The sequence below is a fragment of the Capricornis sumatraensis genome, chromosome X (assembly GCF_032405125.1).
Source record: "Capricornis sumatraensis isolate serow.1 chromosome X, serow.2, whole genome shotgun sequence".
NCBI lineage: Eukaryota > Metazoa > Chordata > Mammalia > Artiodactyla > Bovidae > Capricornis > Capricornis sumatraensis.
Window position 1 is genome coordinate 128,770,825 of NC_091092.1, and position 15,387 is coordinate 128,786,211.

General features: G+C 37.5%; 1 protein-coding gene across 1 annotated transcript in view; it reads right to left on the reverse strand.

Moving 5' to 3' along the window:
• Positions 1–14,123, reverse strand: part of PPEF1 (protein phosphatase with EF-hand domain 1) — an 88,154-nt gene extending 74,031 nt beyond the window's left edge. Inside the window, exons 1-3 of the mRNA XM_068963316.1 lie at positions 13,982–14,123; positions 7,056–7,183; positions 4,137–4,197 (exon numbers count right to left, since the gene is read on the reverse strand). Coding sequence (XP_068819417.1) covers positions 4,137–4,197; positions 7,056–7,183; positions 13,982–14,123 — 331 coding nt within the window. The remainder of the gene's footprint in view (positions 1–4,136; positions 4,198–7,055; positions 7,184–13,981) is intronic.
• Between the last annotated feature and the right edge of the window lie 1,264 nt (positions 14,124–15,387).

The window sequence follows — 15,387 nt, forward strand, 5'->3', positions numbered from 1 at the left end:
CTCTGGGTCATCCCAGTGCACCAGCCTCAAGAGAGTGTATTTTAGAAGTTCTCACCACACACACAAAACTGTAACTGTCTTTGATGCATGTAACATTAAATAACTAACACTGCGGTAATCATTTTGCAATATATGCATATATTAAATCATCATACTTTACACCTTAAATGTATGTAAGATTATGTATTAATTATATTTTAATAAAGCTGGAAAAAAATTTTTAAGTGAAATTAACATATAGCAATAATCTGTAAATCTCTTTTTCTGATACATATAATAACTAAATCAGTATGATTCTAGGACTATATAACAGAGAGATATATAAGATAACAGACAACCCAGAAATATATCCTATTACACATTTTTAAATGAATATATTGAACACTATAAAAGAGGCACTACAAATTACAATGAAAAATACATTATGAAATAAATGTGGGAAAAATTAGGTAAAAACTACTTGGACATTTTCTTTGCAGTTATGTTTTTTAATTATTCTCAACTACTAGGCATCAAAATTTCCTTGTTTGTCAAAAATTCAAAATTTATGAAATGTTAACATTTTTAAATTCAAATCATAAAAAACTAGAAAAATAGGCATAGTCATCCACATTTTAAATATTTTAGGGCCTTCTAAGTTAAAACCAGGAGTCACAAAGAAAGATATTTAGACTTGAAAAGAAAGATATTGTAAATAATTAATGAATGAACATTTCCTAAACCTGACAAAAATATCAACTTTGATATAATAGAAGCTCAGTAAACCCTACTCAGGATAAATAAAAAATGAAACTCATCAAGGCATTTTATGGTTAAAACACTATTTTTCAATGATGTCACTTCGGTTATTTTGTTTCTTCCCCACCTCCTTCAGGTGATAGAAGGGGACGATAGAGGATGAGATGGTTGGATGGCATCATCGACTCGATGGACATGGGTTTGGATGAACTCCGGGAGTTGGTAATGGACAGAGAGGCCTGGCGTGCTGCAGTTCATGGGGTCGCAAAGAGCTGGACATGACTGAGCGACTGAACTGAATACAATTAAGTTCACTTGTCACAGTGTGTACTCTATTTGGGAATCACATTCTGTCTTTCTTCCTGTTTTTAATTAATTATTTTTTTAGGGATGTGAAATATTATTATGGCTCTAAGAATCAGAACTACAAAAAAGGTATTCTCAGAGAAGTGTCACTCCTCTCTCATCCCTCCTATCTAATCCTCATTCTACCTGTTCTTTCTGCCCTGCTCCCACTCATCCCTCCATTCCCTCATTCCCTGTAGATAAATGTTGCCTTTCATTTCTGATTTATCCTGTAGGTTTCTTCTGTATTTTTGCACAAATGAGCATACACACACACTCATATTAGGCAAAGGTTTCTTAAGCAGGATAGAGAAAGCATTAACCATAAAAGACAAAAAATTGTTCTACATTAAAATCAAGAATGTCTGCTCATCAGAAGACACCTCTTAAAGATTAAAGACTAAGGGGATGGATAAAACCCAAAGATGAGGATCAATATTTGCAATAAACTTATCTAACAAAGATTCACAGTCTCATATTCGGAATACTTACAGAACTGCTACAAATTGGTAAGAAAAAGGCAGATAATCCAAAAGAAAAATCGGTAAAAGACCTGAACAGGCATTTTGACAAACCAGATGTCCACATGACTGCTAAACATTCAAACAGGTGAGCAACTTCTCTGCTCACCAGGGAAATGCCAATTAAAGCAGAAATGTGGTGTCACTACATACCCACCAGAATGGCTAACATGAAAAAGAGTGATAACTTCAAGTGTTGATGAAGACACTGAACTACCAGAACTCTCATACACTGTTGGCAGTATAACTTGTAACAACAATTTTGTAAAACTGTTTATCAGTACCGAATAAGGCTGAACATATGTGTGCCCTGTAACTGCAAATCTCCTTTCCTGGGTTGTGGTACATCTTTATAAATAAGAGTCCTCAACAAATCATTCCTCCTTATATTCACATCCCGTCACAATAGAATGCTGCTGCTACTGCTCCTTCAAGAGATGGATCTTAAGGTTATTTTTAACCTTAAAAAAAAAATAAAAAAAAAAGATGGATCTTTCCTAACCCCTTTGAATCTGCACCTAGTCCTGTGGCTTGTTTTAACTAAGAGGATATGGCAGAACTGATCTTGAGTGAGCAGAGGCCCAAAGAGGCCTTGCTGTTTCACTCTTTGCCCTCCTGGGATCCAGAGGCCATGTCAAAGAAGTCCAGGAAATACTGTTGGACAGAGGCTGCATGAGGAAAAGTGAGATATCCAAGTTCATAGCTAACATCAAACTTCTACATATGTGACTAAAACATTTGGACCTCCCTCCCCAACCCAGCTAATGCTGAGTGAGCCCAACTGATCACAGACAACACACAAGCCATCCCCACTGAGCCCTATTCAAATGCCTAACCCACAGAATCACATGGAAAAAAAATGGCTGTTGTTTTTAAGCACTAAATTTGTGGGGGGGAGGGGTGGTTGTTATATAGCAATAGATAACTGAAAATGAATATACAGCAAAAGAAAATAATACATGTGTTCACGAAAAAGGACAGGTACAAGAATGTGCATAGTAGTATCATTTAAATTATCAAAACTGAAAACTCAAATGTCTATAAACAGTAGAATGGATAAATTTTGGTATATTCATAAAACTAATTTTTATTCAGCAATAAGAATGACCAGATGGATGACTCTCACAAATACAAAGTCGAGTAAAAGAATCAAAACTATATGCTTTCATTTATATAGAGAAGTTCAAAAACAAGCAAAGCTAACCTAGGAGGCAGAAAAGTAGTGACGGGGTGCAGGAGCTGGGTGGTGAGTATAGGAAGACGGGAAGGGGTTTCCGTGGTTATGATGATGTTCTACTTCTTGTCCTGGGGGCATGTTACAAGGCTGAGTTTATTCTGAGAAAATTTATTAAGCAATATATTTATCATTTGTGTACTTTTCTGTAATGTATATGCTTTTCTTCCAGAGAAGTTTACATAAGATTATAAACCGCTGTCCCCTTCTCTGATAAAATTCTAAAAATACTTTTAAATCACTTACAGAATTTTTTTAAAAGCAGATTTTTAAAAATACAGAGCCTGAGCAAATCTCTTTGGGCTGGAACCCAGCCATCTGTAGTTACGAATCTCCATAGTCCAGATTAAAATATTAGGTCATTAGCAGAAAGAGGGCTATTTCATTTCATCATTATTATATTTCCTCTCAGAAATGTTTTTGCCAAAGAACATGAAGCACAAAAAACCATCCTCAAATTGTAATTATCTAAAAGAAAAAAAAATGGCAAAATGCCCACTTCCACCCACTGCCCACTCCTCCAGATCATTAAATGCTTCAATTAGTTTCACACATATGTACTTAGCTCAGAGCATACCATTAAAACAGCATTCTTTTGCCACTGTGAAGGGCACCCAATAGATTAAAAGATGCTCTTAGATGTCATACACATTTTTAACTAGAGCAAAAAATGGCTGGTCCAAATTAAAGAATAGGTTTCTAAGTCAAGTGTCTACCTTGACAATAACAACAGGCAGATTAATTTGCAAGAGGAATACATGACTTGTGAATAACTATAATTTTAAAATCATTTTGAATCACACTTATATTGTCTATATCTGAAATGATTTATTTAGTCATCATTCCAGAAGGACTAAATAAATGACAGATATGGAGAGAACAGAGACATGATGGTGCCCACTGTGTTTAATCTTCCATACCCCCTCAGATCTGTTTCATGAAATATTCAAGATATTTTGATCTCTCAGCACAAAAGTTCTGTGGATAAAAAATAAGATCTTCTTTACTAAGTTACTATTGTACATCAGTAGGTTGTGGTTCAGAGAAGATACTCAACACACTAATGTAGAATGAAATCTAATTCTTTTTTTTTTTTAATAAAAAAACTAAATGGTCAATTTAGTTGACACCAATCAGGGATGGAAAAAGCCAGTTGAACTGATTTTACCAGTTTGGTGTCACATAGACAATATCTTTTTAATTTCTTAGTGCTCTCCCATTTTCAAGAGTTCACATTCCTTGATGGGACAATTCAATATTTAATGACTGCTTTTCAAAAGACTAGACTTTCTACTTACCTGGCTCTTTCTCCTGCACATGTGTATAGTTTTCCAACATGAAGGAGAAGAACTTTGAGAGCTGTACAAAATAAAAATACACCGATCAATTAATGAACCCCAAACAGGTACTGTGGCAAACATTGTTGGTGTTCCATGCAAGTCCCCTTTACTTCTCTGAGGTTCTCATCTCCAAGCTGCCATAGATGCTACTGGGTCCCATCTTCTCTCCTTCTGGCCCTCCTTCCCCCCAGGACTTTCCTTGGCCGATGGACAGTACTACCCCTGCAGAGTCGCTTAGGATATCAGATATTCCCCTCCTGGGGGACTGCCCATAGCAAATGACTAACTGAAGCAAGGGTATCACAGCCCAGACCACTGCCTCCGTTGCCACTGGTGGGACAATCTGACACATTTCACACTTCAGATCTCCCAACAGGATCAGGCTGAGGTCAGACTTTTCCAGAAACCATATTTTTGCCTAGCTTTTCCCCCCATCCTATCTTGCTTTCCACGCTCCCTTACAGGTTTTTCCTGTGAATACCCTCTCAGGAAGTCACTTGTACAAGAAGCCCTATCTCAGACTCTGATTCTAAGAAACCAATCCCCAGAGGGATGGTACGGGGAGGGAGGAGGGAGGGGGGTTCAGGATGGGGAACACGTGTATACCTGTGGTGGATTCATGCTGATGTATGGCAAAACCAATACAATATTGTAAAGTAATTAACCTCCAATTAAAATAAATAAATTACTATTAAAAATAAAAAATAAAGAAACCAATCTAAGACAGCTACTAGATATTTTTTCATTATGTTCTTCTATTCCTTTTTATGGTGAGAGTAAGAGATATTCTTAAATGTCAAACATATTTGGGAAAGGAAGGAAGGAAAGGAGGGAGGAAGGAAAGATGGAAATCTACCAGCATTCCAACCATCACCAAAATACTGCCTCTGTGACTACAAAGTATCTGCAAAGACCTGCAAGTGTACAGCACAGATAACTTCCAAGCTTCATCTCCTATGAAGAGTGAACACTAAGGAACCTTATCAATCTGGGAGTAGATCTGGGAAGGAAAACCTTCCATACAAATACCAAAATGTATGATTGTAAAGCTGCTGATGGATTTGTCAATTAAGAGTCAATAGAAAATAAAAAGTTTAAAAAATAAATAAATAATTTAAAAAAATAAAGAAAAAAGAGTCAAATAGAAATCACAATGAGACACCACTTCATATATACTAGGATGACTATCATCAAAAACATAAATAATAACAAATGTTGACACAGATGTGGCAAAATTAAAGCCCTCATACACTGCTGGTGGGAATGTAAGATGGTGCAGCTGCTTTGAAAAACAGTTTAGTAATTACTCAAAAAGTTAAACACAGACTTACTCAATGACCCAGAAATTCCACTCCTAGGTATATATCTAAGAGAACTGAAAAAAAAATATGTTCACAGAAAAACTTGCACACAAATATTCAGAGCAGCATTATTCATAATAGACAAAAAAAGTAGAAGCAACCCAAATTATGTATTCACTGAGGAAAGGATAAACAAAATGTCCTAGATCTATACAACAGAATAACGTTCAGCAATAAAGAAGGATGAAGTACTGACACATGCTATAAGAGGGATGAACCTTGAAGGCGTTATGCTCGGTGAAAGAAGGCAGTCACAAAGAATCGCATGCTATGTGACTCTATTTATTTGAAATGGCCACAAAAAGCAAATCCAGAAAGACAAAAAACGGATTAGCAGTTGCCAGGGACCGCAGAGGGCAGGAATGCGGAGTGAGTGCTAATGAGTGTAGAGGTATTTTTTTTGTTGTTGAAGGCGGTGGTGATGAAAGTGTTCTAAACTATATTGTGGTGATGATTACACAACTTTGTGAATAAACTAAAGGCCACTGAATTGTCTACTTTAAATGGGTGAATTATACCCCAATAAACTTGTTATTTAGAAAGACTCAATATTTAAAGAATGTACTAACACTGGAACATTTGTGTATAAAGCATATCAATTTAAGAGCTCACTCTCTCTTAATCTCTGTCACTATATTCTACAGTGCTTAAAAGGACAGTCAGTGCTGTGAACTGCTAAGGGAATATCTGACTAAATCATAGTATATAATTTTTATAGCTACTAAGAATAAATCCAGCAATTTCTTTAATTCTTTTTGAAATCTCAATTGTTTTTAATATTTATTATTTTAAATAACATTTTACTTAAATTATATTGTGTGATACACTTATAAAGATACGATTGTTGAAAAATACAAATGATACAGAATAAAAATGAGAAGTCCCCTCCCCCCTACCACTACCACGCTTCTTCCCAGAAATGGATATAGTAAATACTTTACTGTATATCATTTTCCAAACTTTTATTGTATGTTGCATTTTCTTTCACATATATGGGATAAAATTCATATTGTTCCCCAAGTTGATTTTTCATTAACAAATATATTGTAGATCTTTCTGAGATCTTTTTATTGTTAAAGCTGGATTTACATATTGCTTTTGCAAGCTTGAAAAAGTCTTTCCCCACCCATCTATATTTTCTTCTAGAATTTTCGTATGTTTGACCCCAGGAAATTCTTCCATTTATTTAACTCCTTAAAATATTTTTTACTTCATGAAGCAGCAACTTTACTATTAGGACACATATTGAAAAAAGAATAAGACCATTTTTTTATTAGTTTAACTGGACATCTAGTAGCTGTCTTAAAAATATGAACTTCAGAACTGAAAAACACCATCCTGTTTCCAAATCATACTCTCTCAATAGCTAGTTCCAAAACAATGTCACTATATCCTCTATAAAAGTCTTTCACCAAGGTTCCTCTGCTATTAAAATGGACTCAACCTTTCATTATTTCAATAAAAGGAGTAAAGAGAAGCATTTTATCAAAAGAAGAGACAAGCTTGCAAAACAGACCTGCAACTGGCCTTGCTCATCAGCGTATTCGATGGACTGGAAGATGGTGAGGGCATAGCGTTGTCTGGTCTTCAACCGGGCTCTGTAACCTCGGTACCAGTTCTGTATGACCAATGCGGCTTTTAGGGCTGCAGACCCACAGGATATGAAAGACAAAGAAAAACAGTTACTATGGAGCTATGGGTGGGGTTGGGGGATGATAAGTGCTTCAGAAAAAAAATCAGTCCACCTGGATTCCTAGGTTCTAAGAACATAAAAACTACAGACAGTGAGATGCAACTTTATGCTTTTGTACAATGTCCTCAAGTCTCAAACAGGACTAATGATGACACAGCCATCAGAGTAGAATTTTTGAATCCTATCTCTGCTGATTACTGTCTATGTGATTTGGGGAAAGTTATTAGAGTTTTCACAGCTTTACTTTCCTTCTCTGGCACTACTTAGGCATATGAAGTCTATGCATGCCCTATGAAGTAGCAATTCCATCCTTCACTATATACCCCAAAGCAATTCTCACACAGGTCATAAAGGAGACATACAGGGATACAATAATTCTTTGTTGGTGGCAATAGGGAGTTTAACACCAATGCAGCCCGGCTGTCCATTGCTAGGAAGGAGAAGATGTGATTGTGGTGGATGCACACCGTGGAGTATTATGCCACAATTGGAAGCAACATTTTACAATGTGGATGGGTCTTAAAAATATAGTACTTTAGTCAGAACAGTTATTAGAAATGAGAGACAGAATATAACATATCATTTTATATAAATTTTCAACACACATGAAACCACAAGGTATGTTTCATAAGAATATACAGAAAGGAAAAGATATGAAAAATAAGAGATCGGTTATTTGTGAGGGGTGGGTAAATGAACGAGCATAGAGTACATGGTTAAAGGGGAATAAGCTAGTGAACTACCGTAAGAAACGGTCTCGTGCAGACCAGCATGACAATGGACAACATACTGAGAAGTATGAGTCACTCCACCTTCTGCACCTGTGATTCAACTGTTAAAAGAACACACCCCCCGCTCCTTCACAGAGTTACTGCTGCTGCTAAGTCGCTTCAGTCATGTTCGACGCTGTGTGACCCCAGAGACGGCAGCCCACCAGGCTCCCCCGTCCCTAGGATTCTCCAGGCAAGAACACTGGAGTGGGTTGCCATTTCCTTCTCCAATGCATAAAAGTGAAAAGTGAAAGTGAAGTCGCCCAGTCGTGTCCGACTCTTTGCGACCCCAGCCCACCAGGCTCCTCCGTCCGTGGGATTTGCCAGGCAAGAGTAATGGAGTGGAGTGCCACTGCCTTCTCCACACAGAGTTACTATGAGGATGAAATGAGATACCATAGGTGAACAGTTTAGTCCAATGCCCAGTGTAACACTTGATAAATAAATGGCAACTATAGTGACAAGTATTGTTTTGCTTATAGATTATTCAGGGACACTGGCTCTCTTCTGGGCCTGGGAGCCTCTGAACCATCCTGCAGCTTCACAGCTTTGAAGAAAGAAATCAGGTGAGAGATAATGAAATTTAAAATATAGTCTCTTATGCCTTTCTCAACTTTTAGAGTGACGAGTAATCAACACCAGCTGGCTCCTTTTATTCAGGCTATAATTTTTCCCAGTTAGCACATAAGAATTAAGAGTTGACTCTAACAAGAACAATTTGAGTTCGGAAAGCAGCGATCCAGCCTCTCGGTTTAGTACTGCCGTGGTACAACGAGTATACACTAGTCATCTGAGGGTATTTGTGAACTTCTCCAAGGTTGTCAGATTCCAGAGACTGTCATTTCATTATTCAGCTTCCAGAAAACCCCAAGAAACAGGCATAAGGTCAAGTATCATTACCTTTACAGGGGAAAACCAGAGGGAGAAGAAATCAAGTGACATTCAATATCACAAAGCAAGTAATAGTACAATCTCTGAAAACTCAAGCGTTCTCGCCATATCATTATGTGCAGTGCAGGCACACCTGAAAGGCCTCTTCTGTGGGACAGTCATTGTCATAATCAACCAACTCTCATCTCAGGGGCTCTCTGTCCACCAAGCATAACAGAACTCTTCCAGGGCTATTTCCTGGGCACGTACTGAGGACCAGGCAAGGGATTCATCTCTGTAGTCAGTCCTTGCCACCCTGTGAAGCTGGGGGAGACGTACATAAGGGCACGTAGCCAGTAAGTGGAAACGGACAGCAATGAATTGAACCCAGGTCTCAATGACCCCATAGCCCAAGATCTTAAGTTCCATAGAGCCATTGATCTTTTCAGTGCCTCTTCATCTGCTTAGTGATGTCGTAGAAAAAATGACCACTAAAGTCTATTTAGTATTAACAACACCAAAAAAAAAAATCAAGTTTATTGTTATTTCTATAACTAACAGTAGAGCAAAGTAGCACCATAAGTTCAACAGTCTACTATAAGACATTTAGTCCCACAAGTATTATCATCTCCATGTTACACATAAGGAAACTTCAGCTTCAGAGAGGCTAGCAACTTCTCGTACCCTCAAAGACTTTCTAATTATATGTAATATTTCATTTACGAATTCACAAACTACTGTGAACAAACAGGTTACCATCTCAGAAACCAAGACCCAAAAGAGCCGTGCAAACCAGGATGCACAAGACTCCCTCAGAGTCCACGGTCTTGGCTCAAACATCACCTTCTAAGTGAGGCCTTTCCTGACTACCACTTGAAAATGGCACCCAACCCCCCCACTGCCTATCTCCTTTATTTTCTCTCCACAGCACGTGTGACCTTTTGATAGAGCATATGTTTCACTCATTTGTTACTGTCTCCTTTCACTAGACTGTAATCTCCATTACAGCTGGGATTTTGGTCCACAGGGTTAGCTGCTATATCCCCTGGGTCTGGAACCATCCCTGGAACATAGTAAATGTGCAATAAATATTTATTAAATGACTGACTGACTGAATGGAATTACTATTCAATTAAAACTTACTGTCTTGTGTTTCTCTTCATGCTAATTGGTGAATCTTATGCTTGGTTTGGCTTTTTAAATAGGAGTTTATTCGACAGTCCTTTAAATAAGAAGTTTTATATTCAGAATGATAAGGCATTTAAAGACTCTGCTTTTGAAATTCTGCTGGCAGAGGCCTCCTGAGGAGGCAACAGGATGAGTGAATATTTAATGTAACTTTAAATCAGGAGAGAGACACGAGTGTGATAGAGCTGATTAAAATGAATTCAAATGAACTGGAAAAAGAATGAACCATCTAGAAGCAAAAGACTTGAAACAAGAAGGGAAAGCATCTACTGCCTCAGCTGTCCAAAGCACAGAGAGAATAGGGTATGGCTCAATTCCGGGACCACAGTTTTCACTGACACTTCTGTTTACAGGTGTCTGCCATCTGCTAGAGTATATGGCTGTCCCAGTGAGACTTCCAGCTTCATCGGAAAACCAGCTCAAAGCGCATACACGGCCAGCAGACAGGAGATGGTCACAAAGTCTGCTTCCTGAGCAGCAAGCAAGGCAAGGACCCTATGAGGCTTGCTCCTTCACAAACTCTGGCATCCCTGCCAGCAAGCGCACAATACAGCATCCTTGTCCCTGGAAAGCATTTTTCTTAAACAAGAGAGAAATAAGAGGAAAGCCTGAGGTCCAGTCTTCAAACAATGACAGATGCTTTAAACACAACTATCACTTTTCCAAATGACAAAAGAGATCATAGTTTTATTATTCTTGGAAACATCTGGCTTTCCAGTCAGAGAAGGGGAAGAAAAAGAAGTCATTTCTCTGACTTTTAATTACTCACACACTCGCCCACCCACCAACCCATTCACATGGGATAGTAAAAATAAGTTCTGAATTTGTAATCTGGAGATTTCCATTTTGGTCCTAACTCAACCAGGTGCAAACTGTGTAACCTCAGGCAAATCGCTTAACCTCTCTGATCCTCAATTTCTCATATGAACAATGAGAATTTGGAATTATATAATCTCTAAGATTCTTTCCAATTATAAAATACTCTAATTCATTCCTCTTTTTTTTTTTTTTGTAGTGCCCCAGCTGCAGCCTACCAAGCCTATAGCAAAGCTGAAAATAACCATTAAAGGATAAAATAGGATGTGTAAATGTGAACACTCAAATCAGAACCTTCTGCGTACAAAAGACAAATTCTAAAGGCTACTCAAAAAAAAAAAAATCTGAATTATCTGTGTAGAAAAATCCAAGTCAATTACTAATATCCTTGGCTTTCCCATCGAGAAACTATAGCCATCATAAACCATTAGACAAAAGCAAAAATCAGAATAGATGTCTATCTTGTGAGTTGTACCTTTTATCATTAAAAATATTAATCTTTGTTTCATTTTAAAATAAATAAATAATTTTAATAATGAAAAAAAAAAGAAACTATAGCCAAAGTTTGCTAGCAACTGGTCTAGGAACAAACAGTTCACCTATTACTCTTCCTTTAAATGGCCTAAAACGTGATTACTGTGTACATTTGTTAACTGGTTCAAGTGATAGCCAACAGAAGACGCTGAGAAATGGATGGGGAAAAAAGTGAAGAAGGGGTGCAGATACAGAGACAATGGGAAGTCCAGAACATTCAGTGAAAATTGAGAGATTATGAGAATGGGATAACAATCATCTGATCATAAAGATCCCAGAGAGGTCGAGGTGATCCAGGTGGCCATGGTAGCCAGGAAATGGGAGGGAACAGCTGAAGTGGAGCAGCAGAATGACTGTTCTAAAACAATCATTATCATGAAAATACAAATTTTTAAAATAATTATTGTATAATAAATTTAGCTATGTAAAAGATTTACTATTATTTTAAATAATTAAAATATTTTCTTGTAAGAAGTATGTTGTACTTAACAATTCAATAATGACCTTTAATCCTCACTCAAGAAAAAAAAATTAAATACCTTAACTACAATTTTGTTTTACATCTTCTTTGTTATTAATTACTAACTGGAGTTATACTGCCACATTCATTCACCCAAGATCAAATATAATTAGCATTAAATCTTTGAATTTTGCAGCTGCTAGAAAGATAATATAGTATAAAGCCATAATCATATAGAAAAGTGTTCTGATTATAGGAAACACAGGCATATCTTGGGGAGATTTAGGTTCCAGACAACCACAATATAATAAATAATGCAATAAAGAGAGTCACATAAATTTTTTCCTCAGTGCATATAAAAGTTATGTTTATACTATATTATATCCTACTAAGTGTACAATAGCATTGTCTTAAAAAATGTACATACCTTAATTTAAAAAATACTTTATTGCTAAAAAATGTCAAAACAATTACAATAGTAACATCAAGGATCACTGATCACAGATCACTGTTAACAACCATAATAAAATGGAAAAGGTGAAGGTGAAAATACTGTCAGAATTATCAAAATGTGACAAAGAGAGACATGAAGTGAACAAATGCTGCTGGAAAAATGGTGCCAATAGGATTGCTACAAACCTCAATCTGTAAAAAATACAATATCTGCAAAACACAATAAAGCAAAGTGCAATAAAACAAGGTATACCTAAAATTGGCAATTGGGGCTGAGGTACTGCCCTTTGTTAAATTGAATTGATATGTATCTGTAACAGGATTTTCTAGTAATTACGAGGATCCAACTATAAGGCTGGCTTCTTGGTGAATTTAGTCAAGGCTGGAATTTGGCCAAAAAAAGTAAAGAAGTGGGACTTCATATCCTTTCAGCAATACCTTCTAAAGTACTAGAGTGGCTATCTAAAGAGTCAATGTCAGAGTCTCATAATACTTGACATCTCTAAAGCAGAGATGGATTAATTATGCAGTAAAAAGGGAAAAGATGAAGATGAATTTAAGTGGTATAAAGAACAAAAAGGTTAATTGGCTTTTTGTTTGCCTGTTTCATGTAAGCAATAACTGTTTGTAGTGTCAATCCTACATAAACCATAAGGCCAACACATTATCATATTAAAAAGTAAGTAACTAAAAATTGTTATTGAGAGGGATCATAATTTCAGATGGAGACAGTAGTCTCCTTTTACAAAGAAATGTACTTGTCTAAAATGACTCCCAGTCGAGGCCAACAAACCAGAGTTTATAGTATATGATATGAGCTCAAAATAAAGATACAGCAGCTTTGACATACTGATGATAATTAAAGCCACACCCAAGGAGAGCATTAGAGTGACCAAGTAAGAGAGCCGAGAGAAACCCAGAAGAGCCCCAATATTTAGAAGCTGGGAGAAAATGGAGCCCTCATAAATAGTTCAAACAGAGACATAATAGGAAAACCAGGAGAAGAGGCTGTCACTGAAGCTAAGAGCCATTGAGTATTTTAAGATGGGAGTGTACAGGAGGGCCAGGTATTGCCAGAAGTCAAGCAAAGTAAGTACTGAAAATGCTCCATGGGATTTCAAGGTCATTCAAGAATTTGTCTACATCATATTCCATGGGGTGGGACAAATAAAAACGTAGGAGACAGCAGTGTGAATGCACCCTTCAGGGGCAAGCTCAGAAAAACAGGCAAGAAAGCAGAGTGAATGGAGAAAACAAGAAGGCTAGGAAAGGCTCTTCTTCCAAAGGGAAAGAAAACATAGCTACAAAGGCACTTCTGCACAACTGGGGAATTCTGAATATGAAATATGCCAGAAAATATTACTCTATTAATTTTATTTTTTCAGTGTAATATAGTATTATAGTTATGTAAGAGAATACGCCTCTTTTAGGACATTCAGTTCTGTTCAGTTGCTCAGTCGTGTCCAACTCTTTGCGACCCCATGAACCACAGCACACCAGGCCTCCCTGTCCATCACCAACTGCCGGAATCCACCCAAACCCATGTCCACTGAGTCAGTGACGCCATCCAACCATCTCATCCTCTGTAATCCCCTTCTCCTCCTGCCTGCAATTTTTCCCAGCATCAGGGTCTTTTCCAATGAGTCCGTATACATTACCCCTTTTCAGAAACCCAGGCCAATCCACAGCCCTCATTTTGGGGGTCTGCTGGTTGTGACTTTTCCCCAGTTCCCAGTTGCCAATTTGGGAATTGCTGGTGGTGCACACAGTGCCTTCTCTTGGCCAGTTCACTGTCAACATCTCGATTACGGCTATTGTGATGAAGTGCACACGTCTGTTTGTCTTGTTTTGTATGGATAAAGGCTACTGCTAATAGAAATCTTGGAGGCCGAAAAAAGCTGTGAAAATTGGTGGGCATAAGTCGAGTTTGAAAGCTATCAAAGTACTTGCCACCTAACTCTAAAATACCCTCATGTGCAAGGTGGTCACTGAATGGGTTAGATTGACATTAGGTTGCCTGCCAACCTCAAGAAAATTTGTGTAATGAGTTACACTGTAAAACATCATGCAATCTCCAACACAACAGCATATTCATCTTTCTTAGCTCTGAGAGATCCAAAGGTTTAACTAAATGTAAATAAATAATAATAACATCTAGGGTCCTTAAATTCAAGGAGTTAAGTGTGCCAATTTCTGACACATATGTTTATTTTATGTCTAAAAACTATAGTTCACGAAGTTTTAAATAATCTACGAAAAATAACAAAATCTTATCAAAAACAACCTGGAATTAGACAAGATCGTTGTTTTGGATCCTGGGAACTTACCTTGAGAGCCATTAGGTTAGGGGCCCCAAAATATGGCTGAAAGAAATGTGGGTTGTAGCCCATGTGCAGCGAGATATGGCTGGACAGAAATGTGGGTTGAACCTCATTTGCAGCTGAGGATCCTCCTAAACTGTTACCAGCCCTCAGGGAAATTACAACGGCCATTAAGAGGAACATTCCAATTAGATAAGATCATTTAAGAAGTGCACTTGAAAGCAGGGTTCCTAAATTAAACAAACAGAATGGGACATCTATTTTAATTGGTATGTAGAATTCCAAAAAGCTTATAATTCCAGCATAGCTTCACTGAAAAATTCACTGAAAAAGGCCAACAAAAAATTAGACACAGAGATACCTACAACAAAAGACTGCAAGACAGACGCAACTTGTACTACCTGCCACCTTTCCTCCTCTAGCTGAGTACTCCTAGTAATCCTCAGTCTAAACCATCTTTCCACTCTAAAGAGACTACAAGACCTTGAAAGTCGGCCAAGTTACTGGACTTACACCCCCGTATCTACCCTTGAAGGAGGGCTCTCATGTGGATCCCTCTCAGAGTTGATAAGACTCTGAAAGACTTTATGGGGAAACTGCTATGTTATTTCCTTAAACATCCAAGGGAAACTAAATTAGTGAAAAATCTTGGCATCTGGCAGATATTGGAGCTATACCCTCTACATTAAATCCCCCTCAGAGTCTGCAGATGGGACCCTGGGAAAACTGGCAGAAGCCAGCTA